The 26,759-nt window shown below is 43.5% G+C and overlaps 1 protein-coding gene across 1 annotated transcript; it reads left to right on the top strand.

The window, feature by feature from the left end:
- The first annotated feature begins 259 nt into the window (after nucleotides 1–259).
- On the top strand, nucleotides 260–25,508 carry IYD (iodotyrosine deiodinase). Its single transcript, XM_044291664.1, has 5 exons — nucleotides 260–505; nucleotides 13,669–13,866; nucleotides 18,552–18,711; nucleotides 24,290–24,446; nucleotides 25,273–25,508. The coding sequence occupies exons 1-5, from the start codon at nucleotides 319–321 to the stop codon at nucleotides 25,453–25,455; spliced, it is 885 nt and encodes a 294-aa protein (XP_044147599.1). The 5' UTR covers nucleotides 260–318; the 3' UTR covers nucleotides 25,456–25,508.
- The last annotated feature ends 1,251 nt before the right edge of the window (nucleotides 25,509–26,759 follow it).

Genomic DNA, 26,759 nt, shown 5'->3' with positions numbered 1-26,759 from the left:
AGTCTGTATTCCCCTTTTCTTGTGTATACCACCGAATCTGAAACTTTTTAGCATGTTTGCACAAATGGTTGCTCTAAACTATACTTTTTGTGCCCATTAATTTTGTGTTAACTTCTCCTCCAAAGTCAATATCAACACAAAAACACTTAATTCCTCCTCACTGAGCCATAAAAAGTTAAGAGTTCAATGTCACATGCTCCACGAAGCTCGGCCTATTGTGAAATCTGAGCAATATTCCTCCCCTTTCTCTTATCTTTGCTTTAAAAGCAAAACAGAAGCGTGGAGATCTCCTTGTGTGTGAACCTGAGGGAGGAATTCATGGCTATTTTCTCATTTTTCAGCCCGTTTTTTCTTGCTGTAATATGTGTGTTAATAATTATCATTTTGCAAAGTATGAAGAAAACAGATGCGAAAAAAGGAAAAGGTGAAAACACAGCGAGAGCAGAATCCCGTCCTTGGGTGGATGAAGATCTAAAAGACAGCACGGAGCTCCTAGCGGAGGATGGTAAGGGATGGTAATGGGGTAGAGTGGTCAGACGTCCGGACAGTCTGGTTCCCTGGCTCCCTGTCCTCCGTCCGGTGTGCGCTACAGGGTGAGAGAAACCCTGTCAGTCAGTCATTAGAGCAAGCTGACATGTCACTCTGTGACTGATTGAGGGCTCATGCACACGACCGTATGTATTTTGCGGTCCGCAAAAACAGATCCGCCAAAAATACGGATGACGTCCGTGTGCATTCCGTATTTTGCGGAACGGAACAGCTGGCCCCTAATAGAACAGTACTATCCTTGTCCGTAATGGGACATGTTCTATTATTTTGCAGAACGGACATACGAAAACGGAATGCACACTTTTTTTGTCGACCCATTGAAATGAATGGTTCCGTATGCGATCCGCAAAAAAAATCGGAACGGACACGGAAAGAAGATATGTTTGTGTGCATAAGCCATTAGGGTATGTTCACAAGACAGATTTAGAAAATGTGTCAAAAAAATGTGCACTGATTTTCTGTGCGGTCTTTTGGCACGTTTTTTTTTTCCGCTTCCCATTCATTTTAATTGCAGAATCAGTGAGTATTCTGCTCCAAGATAAAGCATGCTGCTTCTCTTTTCCTTGCAAAAAAACCCTTTAAAATAGCTTGAAATGAATGTGAAACTTTTTAGAAGCATTTTTTGGTGTGGAAACACGTGAAAAACGGTGCCAAAAAGGTTGTGTGTATGGGCCCTTACTAGGAGAGGGGTATGGCTTAGCTGAGTTGTGAGCATGCCAAGGGGAGAAAAAACAGAACTGGATCTCACATCCACAGTGCTATGCTTTGATCTAACTCGCTTCTCAGCGCCATATTAAAGTGTACAGCCCCCCATACATGCTGTACAAGAGGCATTAGTGTACGTTTTGATCAAAAGGCATAAGCCCACTCACCACGCCAAGGTCGCCTCGATGAGTGGGGCCTACTCTGACAAAATGGCGCAGCGCAGTGCGGTGACAAAGCGGCACTGCCCTACTAGGAGGCAGGACCCAGGAGTCAAACAGCAACTCTGCTGTCTGACAATGCCACCCATGGCACTGGGCCCCACCAGCACAGCTCCACAAAAACAAAGGCCACCACGCAGTGCCGCACCATGTGAACAGTTGTCTAACACAACATGTCCATTGCTATCAGGAGCTACAGGTCAATGACCACTTTATGCAGACTTGTGTGATTAAGGCTCCTTTCACACTAGCGTTCGCTGGTCCGCTCGTGAGCTCCGTTTGAAGGAGCTCACGAGCGGACCCGAACGCAGCCGTCCAGCCCTGATGCAGTCTGAATGGAGCGGATCCGCTCAGACTGCATCAGTCTGGCGGCGTTCAGCCTCCGCTCCGCTCGCCTCCGCACGCACAGGCGGACAGCTGAACGCTGCTTGCAGCGCGGAGGCGAGCGGATCCGTTCAGACTTACAATGTAAGTCAATGGGAACGGATCCGCTTGAAGATGTCACCCTGTGGCTCAATCTTCAAGCGGATCCGTCCCCCATTGACTTTACATTGAAAGTCTGAACGGATCCGCTCAGGCTGCTTTCACACTTAGATTTTTTTCTAAGTTATTAATGCAGACGGATCCGTACTGAACGGAGCCTCCGTCTGCATTAATATGATCGGATCCGTTCAGAACGGATCCGATCAAACGCTAGTGTGAAAGTAGCCTAAAACCACCTGTGCCGAATGGGAGGAGTTCTGATACCAGTAATAAAGAAAAAGATAGACCAATAATATGCCAAGGGGAGAAAAAACAGAACTGGATCGCACATCCACAATGCTATGCTTTGATCTAACTCGCTTCTCAGCGCTATATTAGAGTGTACAGCCCCCCATACTGCATGCTGTACAAGAGGCATTAGTGTACATTTTGATCAATGGGAGCATGGCCTAGAACAGTGATGGCGAACCTTTTAGAGACCCGAGTGCTCACTTATTTATCGCAAAGTGGATACATGGCAATTTAACCTAAATAAGACAGCCCAATATACAGGGTATATCTTCCATGTGCAATGGGTGGCCTCCCCTCAGGGCCCTACTATAAATCACGACCCAGGCGTAGGAATGCCGAGTGGTAGAGTGCGGCCTAAAATGTCTCTTTATGTGTGTCACGGTGCTCCGACCTGGATATGGCTGGACCCCAGGCTTTGGCTCTGAAGCAATAAATAGGGGGAATAATTGAGGGATAAAAGAATAACTTGAGTCCAGACCTTGATATGAAGTTTAATGGCAGCTTTACTTTGCATAAACGTTCTCCAAAACGGTTTACAGGCTTTGCCGTGTTTGCTGCCACCTGCTGGTGAACCAGGTACATTACATGAACATAACAGTTGCAAACAGATTAGGAATGCACATTGTGGAGGACCTGGAATAAATGCATAAGATGACATGAGGTTAGACCAATAAAGACAGTAGCAGGGTGCAGAAGTGGTAACACCACTCTGGGGTGTTACACATGTACTGTAATTTATCATTTAGCTATAATAGCCTGCCTGCATACAATGCGCTGCCTGTGCCATTTATAGTGCGCCGTGCGCTAATGAATGGCAGGAAAAGTCTAAGACATATTGGTACACCTTAGACTTTTTCCAGGGCTTTTGTGCCATAGGTTCGCCACCACTGGCCTAGGATGTCCTATTTTTTGGGGTTAAGCAAGTGGCTGCCCTATACTGGGGACCAGTGCTGCTTGGTAGAATATAGGTAGAGATGAGCAAATCGAAGTTGACAAAGTGGAATTCGATCCGAATTTTGCGAAAAAATTTGATTCGCACCAAAGCCGAATTTCCTCACACTTCGTGGTAATTAATCACATTTGCTGCTGCACGTGTTAGGACATGGAGCAAAGAACTCTGGGAACCCAGGGATCACCCACAATACCATGCATTCAGCTAATCAGCAGCCAGCCAGCCCTGTGATGTCACAGCCCTATAAATAGCCTCAGCCATTTTGGAGTCTGCCATTTTCCAGTGTACTTAGTGCAGGCGGAGATGTGACAGGCGCTAGGGACAGTGCTAGAAAGACTTCATTGTGCTGAAAAAACGATTTACAAGTTCAGGGAAAGATTATTCAAGGTGTAGGGAAAGGATAGGGAGACATCATCTACACTATAAAAGGAGAACAGGGTGCATTCGGAGAGTGTACAGCCTGGGCAATCGGAGAGATTCTATTACACCTTGCTGCACTAATTGGGGATCCAAATTGCAGTTATACGGCTGCTTTTAGGTTGTTTCCACTATGTGATACATCAGTAATTCCAGCAAACCTTGCTTGTGATTGGGGTGCAGGTTCTGTGCGATACAGCTATTTACAGGGTGTATTAATAGGAAAGATACATACGTCCTATTAGCCATTCTGCGTTGATTTTACATTGTTTTACTTTTTTGGGGATGTATTAATAGGAAAAAGAATACGTCTTAATTGCCGTTCTGGGGTGAAGTTACATTGTACTACAGCCATTTATGGGGTGTATTGAAGGGAAATAAACCTACTTCCTATTATCTGTTCTGCAGTGAATTGTGATTTTTTTTTTTTGGGGGGGGGGGGGGGGGGAGGGGGAGTTTATTAATCAGAAAAAAATATATATGTGTAATTTGACGTTCAGCGGTTAAGTTACATTTTACTGCAGCCATTTACGTGGTATATTGAAAGGAAATATACGTACATCCCATTAGTTGTGTGCTGAATTGTGATTGTAATATGTGTAGTAATAGGAAAAAGAATATGTCTTAATTGCTGTTCTGCAGTGAATTGTTATTGTTTTTTTTTTTTGGGGGGGGCAAAATTTATTAATCAGAAAAAATATATATGTCTTAATCGCAGTTCAGCGGTGAAGTTACATTGTACTACAACCTTTTTTTTTGGGGGGGGGGGGTAATATTTTTATTTAATTCTTTTATTATACAGTATGTCAGACAGACAGGTGACAGGCCCTCAAAGGGAACGGGCAGTGGGCAAAATGTTTCTGTCTCAGGCAGCAGAAGAAGGGGGGGGTGGCAGCAGGAGTCGCAGCGAGAGGCCCGAACTCCTGATGTCATCTAGCGGTCGTGTCTTCACCAGCAACTCAGCTGTGCTTGAATGGTTGACCCAGTCTTCGACTTCGTAGCAAATGACATCAGACACCCCCTGTCAAGAGACGGTGGGCTCCTCTGACACGACGCTTAGGCTACTTTAACACCCGGCAGGGTTCAGCAAAAACACTTCCGTTACTGATAATACAACCATCTGCATCCATTTGAATGGATCCGGTTGTATTATCTTTAACATATTTTTAACATTGCCAAAACGGATCCGTCATTAACTCCATTGAAAGTCAATGGGGGATGGATCAGTTTTCTATTGTGGCAGATTGTGCCAGAGAAAACGTATCCGTCCCCATTGACTTGCATTGGGGTCATGACAGATCCGATTTGCTCCTCATCCCCAGGACAGAAAGCGAAATACAACATGTTGCGGTTTGCTCTCTGGTCTGGGAACACAACTAAACGGAACTGAATGCATTTTGGAGCACTCCGTTCTGTTCAGTTTTGTCCCAATTGACAATGAATGGGGACAAAACTGAAGCATTTTTTCACTGGTGTTGAGCCCCTATGACGGAACTCAATACCGGAAAACTTTAACGCTAGTGTGAAAGTAGCCTTAGTTGGCATGGCCTGGGAGCAGGCCCTGTGCCCCCACCTGTCATCAAACTTCCTCTGTCATTTTCAGTTTCTTCAGCACGAGAAGTATTATATGCCGTAGGCTCGGCTCCACTTTTCAGCAAGGACAAACTACTGCACCTTTCAGAGAACTGATGGCTTGTGCTGAGCCGAGGTGGAGATCCCCAAGCTGTCATTTCTTTGCAAAACAGGCAGTACCAGCCCTGCACACATATGTAGAACAGAAGGTGGGCCAGGCCTTGAGCCTGTCGGTGTCTGCCCGGCAATGCACGGCAGCGCCGACGTGTGGAACTGTAACTACGGTCAAGGACAATATATGTACTTTACAGCCCACTGGGTAAATGTGGTTCCTGCCCAGCCACACCAGCAACTTGGCCAGCTGACGCCGCTTCTGCCTCCACATTCTCACGCCATTGGTCCTGTGACAATGTATGTGTCACGGCCTATGGTGTGCTTAGTGACACTTTATTTACTTGGTTGCCCGTTACTACGTTTGGTGTTGTGTCCATGTGGTGGCATTGTCTCGGTCTTCTGGCTGATCCCCAGGACATGGTTGCCACGCATGCCATTGCCCGCGGTAACAGGTGGAGTGTGATCTTTATGTGTGTACTTCCCCTTTAAGTGTCTGTCTTCCCTTGCCTTGTGTTGGAAGGGTTAACTTCCTTCCTAGTGTGTGTGCACTGGGTGTGTCTGTGTGTGGGTGTGGCTACATGGGCTATTTAGCCTCTGCTGTGATCAGTAGTCTGAGGGGGTACTTCAGCCATGGCTAGCTGGAGTCATCCTCCTGTGTTATACCATCTGCCAGTGGGGGCCACCCTTGTGGTCATAGGTTCATGTATGGTGTTATGAAGATGTTTCTTTGGTCTCTTTATTTATTGCAGCTTATGGTTTCCTGGGTTCCCGTGTGGTGTGTGCTGTGTCCTTTGTGTTGTTGTGGACAGCAGCACTTGTACATGGGTTCCAGGCTGTGTGTCTGTGGCAGGTAGGGTTGGTACTAGTTTCACTTACCTGACATTGCCATATGTCTGTTTATGTTTCCCCTTTCTTTATTGCTTGGCCAGTGAGACTCCTGTTCGTCCGTATCTTGGAGGAACAGGTAGTCTTACCCTGCTCCTAGTCCAGGGCCACCATGAGGGCTAGTAGGAATATTAGGTTACGGAGTATGAGCCCTCCTACCATCAGGGTCGGCTCATACGGCTAGGAGACAGGGTCAGAATTAGGGATTGATAGGAGGTGACCTTATCCCTGATTCCTGTCCTGGCCTTGCATCGACCATCCATCTTCTGGCATCGCACGGCTGAGGGTTTTCCCCATCCTCAGCCATGACAGTACGCCTCTGCCACCTCATCCTCCACCGTGTCCTCAGCCTTCACTGTAGGGACAATTCACAGTGCCCCTCTAGCATACCACATGTGCAGGGGACGGCGGTGTCACACTGTTCTGCACCTAGTTTGCCTGGGCGAATGAAGTCACACAGGGGAGGAACTGCTCCGCATCCTTCATCAAGAAATCGAATACTGGCTTTCTCCTCGACAACTCAAAATCGGAACCATGGTGACCGACAACGGGAAAAACATGGTGTCGGCGCTGCGTCAAGGAGGGCTGAGCCCTGCATGGTGCACATGTTCAATCTGGTTGTAAAGTGGTTCCTGAAGTCTTAACCCCATCTCCCAACCGCATTCAGCAAAGTGATGTGGCCTCCCAATCCAGATAGAGGTTAATTAAAGTGTCTGCATATGTCTGATGCTTCCTTCATTGAAGTTACGTAAGTTATAGAAACAGATAAGCAAGTAATAAGAAAAAATAAGTATATAGTTACATGTGTGTATAAATATATATATATATATATATATATATATATATATATACACACAATATTTTTCTTTTTTGGTGTTGTGATCTGAGTATTCACAAATGTGTGCCATGGTTACAAAGTGGGTTTGATAATGTCTATTCTATGACAGTTGTACTGCCTGATTTAACCAGTTATACACCACAATAGCTTTTATAAAGTGCAGTACTGTAGTCACATTCATGAGTCTGGGCCACATTTCCATTAATTGGCTGGCACATCGGAAACTGCGCCATTTTCTGGCTGGTTCGAGTTAGCTGCTGGAATTTCCCCGATTCTCAGAATGAAGGATTCAATTTTTCCCTGCTCAGTTACTCTCCAGGCCACCAGGAGCGCTGCTGTGCAGGTGAAATGGCCCTTGGTTTTTACAATTGGTGGGGCTCCTAGAGGTGGGGCTCCTAGAAGCAAAAGTTTCCTTATGCTTAGAACAAGTTGTGCCTTTTTGCAACTTTTAATTTTAAATTTCTTAAAGGGTTTGCCAAGGGATAAAAAAAAAAAAAACATAACATTTGACAATGCTACTTGTCAAATGTTGCATAGTTCTAGTGAATTGTTTGATGTTTCTGTGCAGTTCTGGCAGAGGGTTCAGTGTAAAATGCTCTGCCATTTAGTATTAATATTTAGGCAGTTGTGCTCTGTTATCTGAATTGCTAAGGTTGGAGAACAATCAAATCTTTTTAGAGATCTACTGTATATATGGACAATGCCCAGTGATGTGCAGTTATCTCTAAGAACCGTAGAACATACCAGGTTCTTACCGCAGTTAAGTTAGGCCGGGTTCACATATCCGGTACATATGCTGGCTTTCAGCGAAACAAAAAATACTTCATGCAGCAATTTTTGGCCGGCCAAAAGCTAGCATAGATGCTGGTTTTAATCATACACTCAGCTGCTCAGCTTGTAAACACTGGGCACAACACAGTAATGACCAGTAAAGAATGAAGATGGCCAGACACATTAAATAAATGTTGGCTAAACCCACAAGTTCCTGGTGGGGCTGGCTGACTGCCTGTTATAGATGTCAGGGATGATAAGGATTGGGTAGCTGGATTTCAACTTCCCTATCCTTTTATCCTCTAGCATATATCATTGCCAGAAGTATCTAGAAGTGGTTTCCTTCCCTCTTCCTATGCACAACACATGCATGCTTGGCCGAACCAAGCATGTATATATATGGGGAAATCGGGAGAGACAGTTGTCAGTCAAATAAGTGACAGTTATCTCACATATATGGCTGGCCTAATACACATTAGATAGCTGTTGGCCAAACACTCATTTGGTCAACAGCCTCCCGATACCACATACACCTGCATGCTCATTCATGTGCATGTTTTCTCATCAGGAAGAGGGAAATAGTCATTGTCAGACACATATGGTGGCTTATCTTCTTTAAAAATACAAGATTCGGGCACTGAAGGTCAACATGCCTTATTCTTCTTTTCCCAGACATTTGCAGCCAGGGGAGAATCCGGACACCACCGTACACTGTCACAATTGCACACGCATGGGACACAACAGGCCACAAGGTGCACTGTGGCATTCACTGCACCCGTGACCTTGGATGTGACTGTAAGGGGGACCACCACTTACGTGCTTGCTTTCACATGTACCTAATACATTAGGCTCCCAAGGAGTAAAAAGACCATCAAACATGTCCACAATACGGCCACCATCGGTCAGTATGGCCAACGGAACGCCCTGGTTACTGACGCACAGCCCTCACAGGAACACACCACATTCTAGCATACGATAGGCCAGTGTTTCCCAACCAGTGTGCCTCCAGCTGTTACAAAACTACAACTCCCAGCATGCCCGCACAGCCAAATGCTGTCCGAGCATGCTGGGAGTTGTAGTTTTGCAACAGCTGGAGGCACACTGGTTGGGAAACACTGCGATAGGCAAACCTCTAGCACACTGGCCTTCAATGGTAACAATGCAAAGCAGTACTTAGAAGGCGTGGGATGTTTAGAGCAAGGAAAGACTTTAGGATTTATATACAAAAATGTACAGTGCTAAAAGGTTACAAAAATATGACAAAAAGGACATACTAATAAGCAAACAGTACTGTAATAAACAGGATAAAATAATGAATCGCATACTAATTAGATCGGTGAAGGATCCACGTTGGTCGAACAGCTGAAAGTTGATCAGACCTAGAACTAGGTGTATCTTCAGCATCTGACCATGTGAGGTTTACAGTATACAACTAATTAAATTTCAGCCAAAACTTTTTCTAGGTATCTCTAAGGATAATGTGACCGGCAAGTTTTACAGGATAGATTTACCAACCCAGATAACACTAATATAAAATATTATTCCTTTCAACCAATATGTAATTTGATAGGTTCCCTAAGGCCGAAAATCTGGTACTTGAGATCAAAGAAGCACCCAGGTTCCCTGATCACAAGAACATAAATTATTTATTACAAAACCTGAATTATGACAAGGCTGCTTTTGAAGTGTATCTTCTGGTCTATTGATATATACACAGAACACTATTCACTAGGATTGAGTGGGTTTGAGACGTATCGTCTGTGGCCTGCATTAATTCCATTAGCACCTCTGTAGTAACTGGCAAGCCGTACAGTTTGGCCTTTTGTCTGCAAACCACTTTAATTGGTCACCCAGTGTACAACATCCTGTCTAATAAGTTCTTATGTGTCCAGAAAAGTGGCATCATAACTCATAACATTTTTATGCGACATGAAAATATGAATCTATTCGATTTCGACATTTTTGCCCACTGTTCCCTCCTATGGCCTGTAATTTCAATATGGAAATGGTCATCCATGGCAAAGTTGACCTTGTCCCTGCACATTCTTCTGTATTATCGAAAAAATATTTCGCTTATCATCTATTGGCAATGTACCACCATGGACAATGAATTAGTCACCTGGTATTTTGCTTGTTTGATTTTGGACATTGCAAGTTTATCTTTTATACCAAGTGATTGAGTTTCTCTATATTTTACTTTTTTTTTTTTATACTATTTCTGCTATGAAAGCGCCCTCTACTGTTTCTTTTGGCTTAAAACATCTTTTACTGTGCTTAGAATATTCTGGATAATCACTGAACATTGATTTAGAGCAGTCTGCCCCATAACGATGTAGGTTTGCGATAATTATATATCACAGCTGTGGCTTTACTTCATGAGAAAAATTCCGCTTTAGGGTCCATTCAGACGCCTGTATGTTTTATGTGGTCTGCAAAAATGCAGATCCATTTTTCTTTTAGGTCACTTCAGCATGTCCGCAAAAAAACTGATTGCATTCCGCATTTATGCGGACCCATAGACTTCAATGGGGCCACTTCCCTATTTTCAGTGGCAAGTATAGGACATGTTTAATTTGTTTTGCGGGGCTGTGGCCGCACATTTTGAGGATCCATAGAATTGAATGGGTCTGCATCTAATCCACAAAATTGAGGATCAGATGCGGAAAGCAACATACGGCTGTCTGAATGAGCCCTTAAAGTTAAAAGTAACTTTATTGCTGCCCTTTAGACTTGTTTTTACAGCTCATGACTAATATAATGTAATTAGGGGAAACGCTCCATTCAAGAAGAAGGGGCGGGAGCTGAAGAAAAGATCTTCGATATTCTCACCCTGTTCACCTAATTGTTACTCCTAGATCTCACATGGAAAGATCATAGTACAGGTGTGTAGTACAGCATCCCCAGAAATCTATGTGCCCCGACTGCGACTCAGTAAGCCTTCTATTCCGCACACAGGCGCACAGAGTTTTTTTATGGACTAATATGGAAACTATAATAAATAAGATGGTGCCATGTTCCATGATGTGGCTGCATTACAGCGGCAATGCTTAAAGGCTAGTATAAAGTGACATAGAGTCACCGTACCGCAGGACATGGTGTGCCAAAGTGTCTGTACTAAGGGTCCATGGCCATGCTCAGAGCTGTAATTTTATCTAGGTCACTGTAAGTCTCCTGTGCCTTGACTGTCACCCACCCAGTACACAGTACATCAATAATACCACCAGTGGCATTAAGGGCACATTCACATGTGTCATTTGTACCAAAAACACCCAAAACAAATTCTGCTTTGGAAAATATTTGGGAGAGAGGCATGATGCAAAGTGTGTAATTAAACCCTTTTACTACTAGAGGCTTGAGTGCTATATTTGTTCTGTTTTTTTTCTTCTGTTTTTGCTTTCCCATATTCCAACAACTATAACAATTAGTTGTTTTTAGGGGACATTTTGGGATGCACATAAGTAAAGAATAGTGTTAAGCGCGAATATTCGAATCACAAATTTTAATCGCGAATATTGCCACTTCGAGAATTCGCGAATATTTAGAATATAGTGCTATATATTCGTATTCGCGAATAGTGTTGAATATTCTAATCGCAAATTTATCGCAAATATATTACATTGCTGATTTTCGCAATCAAGTAAACAATGACAGGAGATCACGAATTCTCGAATTTGTGAATTTATGGCGAATATTTGGCCAAAAATTTGCGAAATATAGCGAATTCGAATATTCCCTATGCAGCTCATCACTAGTAAAGAAATCACATTTATTATGAGGGAAATTGCAGAAAAAAGCATCTTGATATAGAAGTATTTTTATGCCATTGTCAGGATCCATAAAAAGATCACCAACGTATAGTATATTGATACATACATGCTCCCTCAGATCACTTCATAAATGGCTGGACAATCTGGTCAGTGTACATTTGAGCATCTTTGGCAGGTTTCTAAGGGGTGTTCCTGCTGAAAATTATTTTTAATAATGGAATGTCCACAAAATGATCAAATTCAGTTTCAAAGCGGTTCTATAATGCAACATAAAAGGAAACCTGTTGGTTAGCTTACACACATATACAGTACATATAAAAATAAACACATATAGGCACATACATGCATTAAAACACATTCAGCTAAACAAATATATGTAGAGAACAGATATAAAAATAAAAAATGAAAAATTTAGAAATCCACAGCACTCTTCAAATCAGGTGAAAACTCTGGTTACTTTATTGGTAACAGCAGCATACGAGAAGCAACGTTTTAACCATCTCTGGTCTTTCTATAGCTTAAGAAAGACCAGAGATTATTGAAATGTTGCTATTTGTATGCTGCTGTTACCAATAAAGTAACCGTAATTTTCACCTGAATTGAAGAGTGCTGTGAATTTCTCAATTTTTCGCTCTTTGACGGGACCCCCAGCCAGAATCCCCATCCGCGGGCAAAATTTTTCTATATTTCCATTGACATATCTTCCCAAATTGGGACCTGGAGTGCTAATTACCCCATTTTTTTCTTGAGAACAGATATTAATACATACTGTACAACGCTACATACATTGAGGTAGAAATACACATAGATACATACCTATGCATATATTAAATATACAGTGACTGATCCTGTTATGGCATCAGTATTAATCTCCATTGGTGTAACCAATTACTTAAAAACTTCTTGCATGTTTATCCATGCAAGTCATAGACACACGCATTAACTGTATCAAGGTGAACTGTGTCAGTGGACCACTACAACAGGCCTTAGCAGGGATAGACTGGGAATTTAAAGTGGCCCTGGAAAAAATACTAAAAGTGGCTCAGTTTTGTAATCGGGTCCAAATTGATGGAAAGCAGGTCCAACACAAATAGGCCAACACACTGTCCGTCTGTTATCAGGGCTCAGACGGCCCCCTGGGAATCAGCCCACTAGGAGATTTCCCTGTAAGGTCTATGGCCAATCCGCCCCTGGGCCTTGGGCACTCGCCATAGATCCTACAGGGAAATTTCCTGGTGGGCCAATGCCAAGGGGGCTACCCAAACCCTCCTTTCTGCCACTGGCAGCATCAGATACTTATGTACCTGGCCAGTGGCTGCAGGTCCCTCTCCTGAATTCAACTGCAACTCTATCCTCAGGATACTCCATTAGGGCATGTGAGAACACGGCTCTCTGTCCTGCTGTTCACCTTCATAGGTCACAGGCCATTTATCAGTGTACAAATGGCTCAGGTACACAGGCCACAGGCCTGGTCATTACTAAAGGAAGTTGAGGCAGCATGCTGAGAGTAGAGCGGGCTTGGTGCTGTGGTTTGATTCTCACCTTCTAAGTCCCTGCTCAGTATTCAGATAATTGGAGGACAGAACATCTAAGCTATTGAGGGAATCAAAGAGGGGCAGCTATGTTGTGCTGCACTGTGGTATTTAGTTCTGCTGAAATTGTATTTTGTGCTTGCTGACTCCACCATTGGTGTCAATTTAGAACATAGGAGCCACTTTTTTTTTTTTGGGTTAGGTCCACTTTAAGTTTCCAGTCTGCCCTGGCCTTGGGTGTCTTGTACTGATGCTCGACCACAGGGGCAGAGCTATAGAGGGTGCAGGAGAAGCAGACAACACCATGACTTGTGTCTGATGGGGATAGTGGTGGTGGGGTGAGCAAAAGCCCTCTACTACATAGCAGGAACCAGTAGTAAAATGGACATATTAGATGGGGTCCCTATTAGTGATTTTAGATTGGAGCCAACGAGCTTCCAGTTCAAGTGCCAATCATGAAGAGAATGTTCTTTATTTTTAAAACGTAGTATTTACAGTGTGTCATGATAAAAAGTGACAGTACAAAGGATGTTTGTCCTGTATGTGATACACTTTTATAATATTTATGTTTCAGAAGAGAAAGATGAATGGCAAGATACAGATGAAGAAAATCTCACACATGTTCCCTTTAGCCCAAGACTTTACTCTGAGCAAGAAATGTTGAAAAGATCAAAGGAATTTTACGAATTGCTCAACCAAAGAAGATCTGTAAGGTTTATCAGTGATGAAGCCATTCCAAGAGAAGTCATCGACAATATCATCCGGGCAGCAGGTCATTTGATTTTTACATTTTCTAACACAACCCTACTGAAAACTGTGATCTTTAGACCTCTTCGGACACAAATATAAACTGTCTAATTCCAAGCCAGACTTAGAAGGTTTTCTTTAGCCTTGAGGAAATGAGAGAGAAAACAGTGATTCATTAGTTTTGCTCCTCTCCATCTTCACTTGGAAGGGCAGGGCCAGCTAAATCAAGTGGTGTCTTAAAGTGCATACAGAATACTGTTATTTGGGTTGCAAAACAGGGCAAAAAGTTGGAATGGGACAAAAGAAGAGCACAATAACACGTTTTTGATGAATTTTTTAATATATTTTTAAAGGGAGTCTGTCACCTCCATATGGCCATATACAGCACTTACATGGCTCTGTAGCACATCTATACAGGATTGTAACGGTACCTTTGGTCTTTTCTTTAGACTTGCACTAGCAGGAAAAACAAAGTTTAATTCATAAGCAAATGAGCACTCGCAAGTGCCCAGGGGCGGCGTTCAGTGTGTAGGTGCCCAGGCTGCCCTGCCTTCTTTTCACTTTACTCCATCCCAGCCTCTTCCTTTGCCCGCCCTCTAAGTCTCTTGCCTCATCGATAGGTCCGGACTTGGAGGGCAGGCAAAGGCAGAGGCTGGGGAGGAGTAAAGTGAAAAGAAGGCAGAGCAGCCTGGACACCTACACACTGAACGCCGCCCTTGGGCACTTGCGAGTGCTCATTTGCATATGAACTAAACTTCATTTTTCCTGCTGGTGCAAGTCTAAAGAAAAGAACAAAGGTACCGTTACAATCCTGTATAGGTGTGCTACAGAGCCATGGAAGCACTGTATATGGCCATATGGAGGTGACAGACTCCCTTTAAGGCTATGGATAACTTTCCATTGAAATGTTTTTATTATCCATTTGCTTCCTAAATGTAAAATTATATTATAATCATATCACAAGGGGTCGGCAGTATGTTATAGATCAGGAGGAGCTGAGCAGATTGATATATAGTTTTATGGGAAATGATTCAGTATCACTTTTAATTTATTGATTGAAAACCTACCTCTTTCAATGTTTAGAAGTACAATGGGTAGGCAGTGATAGACTTTTCAGTGACTGAAAGTTATCTGTATAGGCATGCTCTTACAGGGAGGGCTGTTAGTCACTGAGTAGGACCACCCAGTTGGTTCTTAAAGGGGTTGTCTCATCTAAGACTGATGGCATATTGATGCCATCCAAGATAGATGCAGGTGCTACCTCTGGGACCTATCTCCAGAACAGGCCCCTCTAAGTGAAGGAGACCACACCACGCAAGCGTGGCTATCCTCCATTCACTGCTGTGGGAGTTCTGAAAATAGCCAAGCTTAGGATTTTCTATTTCCAACAGTCCCATAGAGGTGAATGAGTAGGTGGATGTGCATGTATAGTGAGATCTCCATTCACTTCTGGACTTCTGAAATTAGCCAAGTACACCGCTCAGCTAATTTTGGAACTCTCATAGAAGTAAATGGAGAGCACTTTAGGGGGTCTGTACTGGATATAAGTACCAGCACCTATCTGACTTTGATGACATGTCCTAGTAATATACCATCGAAGTCTGAGATGAGACAACCCCTTCAACCCGCAGAGGACCCGCACCGTACATGTACAGCGAAGATGTCTGTGACTTAAGGACCAGAGCCGTACATGTATGGCGCTGTCATCAGGCGGGTGCAGGAAATGGTGCAGGAAATCAGCACTGACCGCTGCACATGCGATGTCCTTGCAGGTATCATAGCTGCCATCTAGTCCCCGTGCTGCTGTGACGGGGACCCGATGGCATGGAAGGCAGCTTGATACCGCTCCAAAAAAAAATTCAAAGTTTCAAGTAAAAAAAAATTATAAATATCCTTTTGCCAAAATAAAAGGAAAGAAAAATTGTAAAAAATAGGGGAAAAAAGAAAAGTACACATATTAGGTATCACCGCATCCGTATTGACCGGCTCTATAAAAATATCACATGACCTAACCCCTCAGTTGAACACCGTCAAAAATATAAAATAAAAACTGTGCTAAATAAACAATTCTTTGGTCACCCTACATCACTAAAAGTGCAACACCAAGTGATCAAAAAGGCGTATACCCCCCAAAATAGTACCAATCTAACCGTCACCTCATCCCGCAAAAAATGAGCCCCTTCCTAAGACAATCACCCAAAAAAAGAAAATATGGCTCAAAATATGGAGACACTAAAACATAGTTTTTTTGGTTTAAAAAATGTTGTTATTGTGTAAAAGTTAAGTAAATAAAAAAAGGATACGTATTAGGTATTGCCGCATCTGTAACTACCTGTTCTATAAAAATATCACATGAACTAACCCCTCAGGGGACCACCGTAAAAAATAAAAAATAAGAACGGTGTCAAAAAAGCCATTTTTTGTCACCTTACATCACAAAAAGTGTAATAGCAAGCGATTAAAAATTCATATGCACCAAAATTGTGCCAATCAAACCATCATCTCATCCCACAAAAATCATACCCTACCTAAGACAATTGCCCAAAAACTGAAAAAACTATGGCTCTCAGAATATGGAAACACTAAAACATGATTTATTTTTTGTTTCAAAAAAGATATTATTGTGTAAAACTTACGTAAATAAAAAAAGTTTACATATTAGTTATCGCCGAATCTGAAATAACCTTCTCTATAAAAATATCACATTACCTAACCACTCTGGTGAATACCGTAAAAAAAGTGTAATATCAAGCGATCAAAAAGTCATACGCACCCCAAAATAGTGCCAATCAAACCGTCATCCCATCCCGAAAAAAATTAGCCCCTACACAAGACAGTTGCTAAAAAAAAAACTACAGCTTTCAGAATATTTTTTTTTCAAAAATGCTTTGTTATGTAAAACTGAAACAAACAACCCAAAAAAGTAGTTATATTTGGTATTGTCGCGTCCATAACAACCTGCTCTATAAAAATACCACATGATCTAACCTGTCAGATGAATGTTGTAAATAACAAAAAATAAAAACTGTTCCAAAACAGCTATTTCTTGTTACCTTGCCTCACAAAAAGTGTAATATAGAGCAACCATAAATCATATGTATCCTAAAATAGTATCAACAAAACTGCCACCTTATCCCGTAGTTTCCAAAATGGGGTCACTTTTTTGGAGTTTCTACTCTAGGGGTGCATCAGGGGGATTTCAAATGGGACATGGTGTCAAAAAACCAGTCCAGCAAAATCTGCCTTCCAAAAAACGTATGGCGTTCCTTTCCTTTTGCGCAATGTTGTGTGCCCGTACAACAGTTTATGACAACATATGGGGTGTTTCTGTTTTTTTGACTTTGTATTTTTGTTTTTCGCTCCCAGCCTTCCTAGAGCCATAACTTTTTTATTTATTCGTTCATATAGTCGTATGGGGGCTTATTTATATTTTTGTTTTTCACTCCCCGCCTTCCCAGAGCCATAACTTTTTTATTTATCCATTCACATAGTCTTATGAGGGCTTATGTTTGCAGGACAATTTGTACTTTACAACACCACCATTTAATAATGCATACAATATAGTGGGAAGTGGAGGAAAAAAATTACAAAAGTGATGGAATTGGAAAGGAACACAATTTTGCCACAGTTTTACATCATTCTTTTTTTTTTTGCGGCGTTCATTATGCGGTAAAACTGACTTGTGATCTTCATTCTCCAGGTCAGTAAAATTCCAACAATACCACATATGTATACTTTTCCTTGCGTTTTGATGCTGAAAACAAAATAAAAAAACGTATTGTCATTTTCTGACCCCATAAACTTTTTGTAGTTATGTGTGTGGAACTGTATGTGGGCTCTTTTGTTTGCAGGGCAATCTGTACTTTTCATTGATACAATTCTGGGGCATGTACAACTTTTTGATCACTTTTTATAAAAAAAAATTGTGGGAGGAGAAGCAACAAAAAAATGGCAAATCAGCCATTTTGACCCTTTTTTTCGTTTTGCCTTTTTCCGTATGGGATAAGTACTTTTTATATTTTGATAGTACGGCTGTTTTCAGACGCAGTGATACCCATGATGTGTATTTTTTCTAATTTAAAAAAAATAATTATTCTCATTTTGGGGAAAAGGGGTTGATTTGAACTTTTATATATATTTTTTTATTTGGAAAAACTTTATTACTTTATTTACACTTATTTATAGTTTCCATAGGGAACTATAACAATCAATCATTAGATTGCTATTACCATAGACTCCAATGCACTAGCATTGGAGTCTATGATGATTTTACTACTTTCCTATGGAGCCCTATTACGGACAAGGGTTCCATAGGAAAGACTGTACAACAGCCTCCTGTCATTCACTATGACAGGGGCTGCCGCACATAAGCTCCAGCTCCTCCAATTGTCGCACGGGGGAGCCGGATCATCACCAGAAGCACGCACTTTCGGTTTTCAGCTTGCTCAGATGCCATGGTCAGGTTTGACCATGGCATCTCAGGGATTAAATGTCCACAATTAGCATTATCGTCAGTCGTGGACATTAGCCGCGGGTGTCTGCTGTAAGTAGGCACGGAGCAGGCTCCATCTTTAAAGACCTGACATGTGATGTAATAGTATGTCACATGTTGGGAAAGGGTTAAGTAGCCATAGATAGTAATATGTTGGTTTAAACCAGTTCTTCCAAAATAGTAATAATGTTCTCTCTTTTTTTTAATATAATATATAGGGACATCTCCTAGTGGAGCTCATACTGAGCCATGGACGTTTGTGGTTGTTGAGAATCCAGAAGTGAAGCATAAGATTAGAGAAATTATTGAAGAGGAGGAAGAAATAAACTACCGAAAAAGAATGGGGGACAAATGGGTGAATGATCTGAAAAAATTAAAGTAGGTTGTGTTAAAATAAATGGCATATTTTTTGTAATCTTCAATGTTTTTACCATAGTAAAATATACGCCAACGCATCCCGGATAAATAGTGCTGTACAGTTCACAATTCTGGGGGAATGCAACACAGCACATACTGAATACCGTGAACAGATATTACATTTACACACATGATAATTTGCCCTCATAGGTAATACTTTGGTCATAATTGGAACATTCAGTGTCTAATACTTCTTTAAGTAAATATCCTGTAAAACATTATGGTTGAAGGCCTGCTGGTGAGCTGACCCTCAAAAACATTAGATGCGAGGGCCTGCTGGTGAGCTGACCCTCTAAAAGATTGTAGGTAAGGACCTGCAGGTGAGCTGACCCTCTAGAAGATTGTAGGTGAGGGCCTGCTGGTGAGCTGACCCTGTAAAACATAATGGTTAAGGGCCTTCTGGTGAGCTGACCCTCAAAAACATTATATGCAAGGACGTGCAGGTGAGCTGACCCTCTAAAAGATTATATGCGAGGGCATGTGGGTGAGCTGACCCTCTAAAAGATTATATGCGAGGGCCTGCAGGTTAGCTGACCCTCTACAACGTTAGGAGCGGGGCAGACTAATAAACATCCTGATATGATGGAAGAGGAGGAGGACGAGAAAAGGAAGATTGAACCATATATCCTTTTTTGTGGTAAAAAGGGTGCATAGGAATACAGTGTATTCAGTACATTATAAAAACACTTTTAAAGTGCCTTTATGTTCAGTCTCTTTCCTCTGGTGGAGTAGAGAAGTCAGGGGCAATCCAGGCCTTGTTCATTTTTATAAGAGTCAACCTGTCAGCATTTTCGGTTGACAGGCGGATGCGCTTATCAGTTATTATGCCCCCAGCAGCACTAAATACCCGCTCTGACAAAACACTTGCGGCAGGGCAGGCCAGCACCTACAAGGCGTAGAGCGCCAGCTCATGCCACGTGTCCAGCTTGGACACCCAGTAGTTGTAAGACACAGAGGGATCATTGAGGACGCTGACACGGTCTGCTATGTACTCCTTCACCATCTTCCAAAATGTTTCCCTCCTTGTGACACTAGGTTGCGCATCAGGGTGAGGGTGCTGGTGGGGTGTCATGAAACTGTCCCAGGCTTTAGAGAGTGTTGCCCTGCCTCTGTTGGAACTGCTGTGTGTTCCCCTCATCTACCCTCCTCGGTTGCGCAAGGAACTACATACTCTGCCGCCAGCGTTGTCAGCTGGAAATTTTTGGAGCAATTTTTCCACAAGGACCTTCTGGTATTGCACCGTTTTGCTCGTCCTCTCCACCACAGAAATGAGAGATGAGAAGTTCTCTTTGTAGCGGGGGTCGAGAAGGGTGAACAACCAGTAATCGGTGTTGTCCAAAATGCGTAAAACCCATGGGTCATGAGAAAGGCAGCCTAACATAAAGTAAGCCATGTTTTCCAGAGTCCCAACAGGCAAGACTTCGCTGTCGTCATCAGGAGGATGACTCTCAATCTCCTCATCCTCTTCCTCCTCTTCTGCCCATCCACGCTGAACAGATGGAATTAAACTTCCATGGGTACTACCTTCTGTAGCGGAGGCAAACATCTGCTGCTCCTCCTCCTCCTTCTCATTATCCAATTTGCGCTGAGAAGACGAACTGAGGGTGGTCTGGCTATCGCCCTGTGTAATGTCTTCCCCCATTTCCACCTCTTCTACATGCAAAGCGTCGACCTTAATTGTGAGCAGCGAGACACAGAAGAGGGATGGTGATGCTGATAATAGCGTTATCATTGCTCACCATCTGTGTTGAATCCTCAAAGTTCCTTAAAACTCACAGAGGTCAGACATCCATGTCCACTCCTCACTTGTGAAGAGCAGATGCTGACTGGAAAGGCGACGACCATGTTTGTTGCAGCTGGTATTCCACTACTGCCCTCTGCTGCTCACAAAGCCTGGCCAACATGTGAAACGTGGAGTTCCAGCGTGTGCTCACGTCACACAACAGTCGGCGAGCTGGCAATTGTAAGCGCTGCTGCAGCGTTGACAGACCGGTGGAAGATGTCGATGACTTGCGGAAATGGGCACACATGCGGAGCACCTTCACCAGTAGCTCAGGCAAATTAGGCTAGGTTTTGAGAAACCACTGAACCACTAAGTTGAAGATGTGGGCTAGGCATGGGATGTGTGTGAGCTTGCTGAGCTCCAAAGCCGCCACCAAGTTACGGCCATTATCAGACACAACCATGCCTGGTTCTAGGTTGAGTGGCGAGAGCCACAGCTCAGTCTGGTCTCTTATACCCTGCCACAGCTCTGTGGCAGTGTGCTGTTTGTCACCTAAGCAGATGAGCTTAAGCACGGCCAGTTGACGCTTTCCTAGTGTAGTGCTACACTGCTTCCATCTACCGACTGATGGCCGACTGGTGCTGCAAGAGTAGAATTCTGAGGTGGAAGTGGAGGAGGAGGAGGCGGAGGAGGAGAAGTGGTGGTTGGAGCAACTAACGTAGGTGGTGGCGGAAACCCTGTTGGAATTAGGGCCCGCAATCCTTGGCATCGATAGCACCTGTGCCATCCTAGGGTTTGACTTGCTCCTGGCCTCCACAACGTTCACCCAGTATGCCATCAGGGAAGGGTAGCCTTCCTGGCCGAAAGCACTTGTCCATGTGTCAGTGGTTAAGTGGACCTTCCCAGTAACTGCGTTGGTAAGGGCAAGTGTGACATTTTATGACATGTTGGTGTAAGGAAGGCACGGCACACCTTGAAAAATAGTGGTGACTGGGGACAGAGTACCATGGGACGGCCGCCGACATCAGGCTGCAGAAGGCCTCAGTGTCCACAAGCCTAAATGGCAACATTTCCAGGCCAGTAATTTTTAAAGGTGCACATTTAATGCTATGGCCTGTGGGTGGATGGCTGTGTATTTGCGCTTGTGTTCAAATGCCCGGGGTAATGACATTTGGACGCTGCGCTGGGACAGGGAAGTGGGTGTGGTCGCTGATGGTGCTTGCGAAGGTCCAGGTGCAGAGCGAGAGGGATCTGGGCCTGCACCTTCGACAGGGGATTGGCCAGCACGTAACACAGGGGAAGAGGAAGCAGTGGTGTGACCCACAGACACAAATTGTGGACCCAGGCGTTCGCCCCATCTATTATGGTTCTTTGATGCCATGTGGTGGTGGTGAGGTTGCTAGTGTTCACGCCCCTTCTCATTTTTGTATGGCACAGGTTGTAAATTACAATTCTTTTGTCGTCCGCACTTTCCTCAAAAAAGCGCCACACTGCAGAACACCTACCCCTTGGCAAGGGGGTGCTTTGGGGAACATTTGCGGGCCTGTTTGGTGTGGCCCACCTTCTCCCTTTTGCCACCCCACTGCCTCTTCCAGCCTGCTGCAGTGCTGCGGATCCCTCCCCCTCTGTACTGCTGTCCTCACTCGACTTGACACCTTCCCAGGTTGAGTCAATGACTTCATCGTCCACCACCTCCTCTTCCACTTCCTCACTCTGCTCATCCTCCTGACATGTTGACCTAACAACAACCTCAGTTATTGACAACTGTGTCTCATCTTGATCATCAACCTCTTGAGACACTAATTTCCGTTGACTTATTGGCAACTGTGTCTCATCATCATCATCCACCTTGTGAAACACTAATTGCCGTTCCCCACCGTCATCTTCTTGTGACTGTGGATGCGCAAGAGTTTGGGAATCAGGGCACAAGATCTCATGTCCCTCTTCAAACGGGCTTGTTGTGGCGCCCAAATGAAGGATTGACGCTGAAAAGAGCTCCTCAGAATATCCGAGCGTGGGATCACTTGTTTGGCAATACTCTCCATGGTGGGAGGAAGGAGGATCAGGGTAAGGATTGTGTTGACCAGACTCTTGGCTACTGAGACTGGACTTGGTGGAAGACAGGGTGGTGCTTAAGCGACTGGAAGCATTATCTGCTGCAATCCAACCAACCACCTGGTTGCACTGGTTTGACTTCAGAGGCGTTGTCCTGCGCTGCCCTGCAAACTGGGACATGAAGCTAGGAATCATTGATGATTGTTTTTCTTGTGTTCTGGCAGAAGGCACAGTTTCAACACTCCCAGGGCCACAGCCTCTGCATGCACCATCAGCATTGCAGCCACTTCCCTGTCCCTTACTGCTCGTCTTCTACATATTAAATGTTATATATGCTTGAAAATATGTCACACGTACGGTAACGTAGGATTTGTAAGTGTATGCGCAAAAAAATAAAAAAAATGTATTTGGGATGTGGAAATGTCACACAGGAGATATACCGCAGATAATGTTGCTGATGTCACCAGCGGCTAATAAAAAATTACAGGGAATGTCACAGGTATTTGGGATATGGAAACTTCACACAGGAGATATACCGCAGATAATGTCAATGCTGTCACCAGCGGCTAATAAAAATTTACAGGTAATGTCATAGGTATTTGGAAACATTAATCAGGAGAAATACCGCAGATAATGTCGCTGATGTCAGCAGCGGCTAATATAAAATTACAGAGAATGTCACAGGTATTTGGGATGTGGAAACGTTACACAGGAGAAATACCGCAGATAGTGTCGCTGATGTCACCAGCGGCTAATAAAAACGTACAGGGAATGTCACAGGTATTTGGTATATTGAAACGTCACACAGGAGAAATACCACAGATAATGTCGCTGATGTCACTACCGGCTAATACAAAATTACAGGGAATGTCACAGGTATTTGGGCTGTGGAAAACGTTAATCAGGGGAAATACCGCAGATAATGTCGCTGATGTCAGCAGCGGCTAATAAAAAATTACAGGGAATGTCACAGGTATTTGGGATATGGAAACGTCACACAGGAGCTATACCGCAGATAATGTCAGTGCTGTCACCAGCGGCTAATACAAAATTACAGGGAATGTCATAGGTATTTGGGATGTATCCCAGGTAATGTCACTGTCCGCAGTGGACATCGTTTACGTAAAAACATTACACTGGATGTCACAGATATTTTTGGGATGCGCACACGTTACACAGGAGATGTAGTGCAGATAATGTCGCTGTCTGCAGCTGCCTAACTATTGCATGCTATTTAGCGCAGGATGCGCTAAAAATAGATATTGTTACCACACACAGTAGTCCTTAAAAGGACTTTTGGGTCTCTAAAGTTTTAGCAATTTAGCGCACGTTGCACTAGAACTATATATTGCTGCTGCCACACACAACAATAGTCCTTAAAAGTACTTTGGGTCTCTGAATATTCACTCCCTACACACTATCTTTCCCTTCTTCAGCACAGCTCTCCCTGACTAACACTGAGCCTAATACGTGTCATCGGGTGCTATATAGCACCCAATGACGCGTTCCGGCCAGCCAATCACTGTAATGCCATTAACCAATATTATTTTACCAGTACTTACCTGCATGTTTATTGGCTGTGTAGCAGCCAACAAACGTGCGGGGAGGAGACTCGAGCATTGCACTCGAGCACATGCAGTATTCGGCCGAATACTGCCATGTGCCGAGCATCTCGATGCTCGAGCCGAACTGGTTTTCGGCCGAGCATGCTTGATCAACACTATTTATGAACTGATTTATTGTGTATTCTTGTTATTTTAGAACCGACTGGGTTAAGGAATATTTAGACACTGCACCTTACTTAATCTTGATCTTCAAGCAAGTATATGGAATTCTTTCTAACAACAGAAAGAAGACGCATTATTATAATGAGATCAGCGTGTCAATCGCATGTGGAATTCTCCTGGCTGCTATTCAGGTACAGAATATTTATTGGCCAGGTCTGTGACCAAATGTTTATATGTCAATTCGCCAACAGTCACAGTCTCATAAGTGATACCATATTGGCTTCTAGGTTTTGTGTATATAAACTTGCATATTAACCTCATAAAGAGTTGTCCTGACAATGTCTGTTTTAGTAAATAAAAAAATGGCATTCTTCATAAATTCTGGGACACATTTTCTTAGTTCTCAAGGGTCATCTTCTCAAAAAGCAGGGCTGGACTGGGCCTGAAATTCAGCCCTGGCATTTTAAACGCTTACTGTGTGATAAACATGAAATATGCCCCATAGTGCCCCCAGTACTGATAAAGTTGGCCTCAGTAGTAATAGGGCCCCCTAAAGTACCCCTAGTAGGAATAAGGCACCTGTATAGTGCCCTAGTAGTTATAATGTTTCCCTGGTGTGCCCCTCTTTATTGCCCCAGTACTTAGAATGTTCCCCTGTAGTGCCCTCAGTAGTTATACTGTCCCCCTGTAGTGCCCCAATTACTTGTGTCCTCCTGTAGTGCGCCCAGTAGTTGGACTGTCCCCCTGTAGTGCCCCAAGTAGTTTTGTGCTCCTGTTGTGCGCCCAGTAGTTAGAATGTCCTCCTGTAGTGCCCCCAATAGTTTTAATGCCACCCTGTCATGCCCCACTTCTTATGTCTCCCTGTAGTGCCCCCAGTAGTCATAGTGTCTCTTGAAGTGTCCCTAGTAGTTATACTAAGCCCCTTTATTACCCCAAAAGTGAACAAAATATTTTTTTGATTTTACATACAGGATATAATCACATCAATCTGTAACTGAAATTATTGTTTCTGTTCAGAATGCAGGTTTGGTGACAGTAACCACAACTCCTCTCAATTGTGGCCCTCGGCTCAGATTACTGCTTGAACGACCAGTCAATGAAAAATTACTCATGTTGCTTCCTGTGGGTTATGCAAGCAAAAATGCCACTGTACCAGACTTGCAAAGAAAGCCATTGGAAGACGTCATGGTGGTTGTTTAAAAACAGTACATCTTCATGTCATCTACAATGTTCATTAAATCGACATTATACTACTAAGGCTATGTCAACTTTATGTAACACTTTTTCTTTGCATTTAAACATAGAATATACAATATTAATTTACCTTTTGTTATTATTATGTATATAATGGAAACCACAGTGAAGGTTTATATACACTGCTTTCATCACTGAACACTATTGTCTGCCACCAATGGCCACCTGCTGCCATCATGCATAGTGTGGAGACACACAGGACCAACACCAGGTGTCATGATGTAGGGCGATATTAGCTACTGTGACCACTCCAGTTTAGTATTTGGGCAGAGAACATTGACCAGCCTTTGTTATGTCCAAGACATTGTGAAACCAGTCTTACTGCCTTTTATGACTCACTTAAGCTACTCTTAAACCAGCGTTTTCCCTTTCCGCTATTGAGATCTGTCATAGAATCTCAATAGCGGGGGAAAACACTTCCGTTTTGTGGGGACAAAACTGAACTGAAGGGAAAGGAGTGCACCAGAATGCATTCCGTTCCATTTGATTGCATTCCCATGCCGGACAGAATAATCATTTTTCTGTCCACGATGCAGTGCTTGCATCATGACACACAATGTAAATCAATGGGGATGGATCCGTTTTCTCTGACCCAATTGAAAAAGGATCCGTCCCTCATTGACTTTTAATGGTGTTCATGACGGATCCGTCATGGCTGTGTTAGAGAAAATACAACCGGATCTATTCATAACGGATGCAGACGGTTGTATTATCATGATGGAAGTGTAACGCCCCAGAGGTGCATTACCACTTCTGCACCCCGCCACTATCTGCTGTGGTTAACCTAATGTCATTCTATGTATTAATTTCCAGGTCCTGCACAATGTGTACTCATATTTCTTATCTTGTAACTGTTCACGTGTAATTTGCCTGGTTCACCAGCAGGTGGCAGCAAGCATGGCAGAGCTACCTTACAGAGAATGGAGCTTTCTACTCCATTCTAACCCCCCTCTGTGGTGTGGTGGGCATTTTCCCACTTGCTGCAGGGAGGGTGGAGTTCTAGTTAGAGGTCAGAATAGAGTACCCCCCTGCTTGGGGAAAGAAGCAGGAGCCCATCCCTGTTGGACAAGCCCTGTATGGACCAGCTAGAGCACCTTCAGCTCTGCTGGATCTAGAGGCCACAGCCTGAAGCCTCTGAAGCCAGGTGTGGTGTTCCCTGGACAAAGAAAGAAACAGACCAGACTATCAAGTAAAGTACAGCCTAAAAAAGAAGCTGAGTTCTATAGCCAGCCTGTTAGCACAGCAGAACC

Source organism: Bufo gargarizans, chromosome 4 (assembly GCF_014858855.1).
Source record: "Bufo gargarizans isolate SCDJY-AF-19 chromosome 4, ASM1485885v1, whole genome shotgun sequence".
Lineage (NCBI taxonomy): Eukaryota > Metazoa > Chordata > Amphibia > Anura > Bufonidae > Bufo > Bufo gargarizans.
This window is presented reverse-complemented; position numbering and strand designations above follow the sequence as displayed.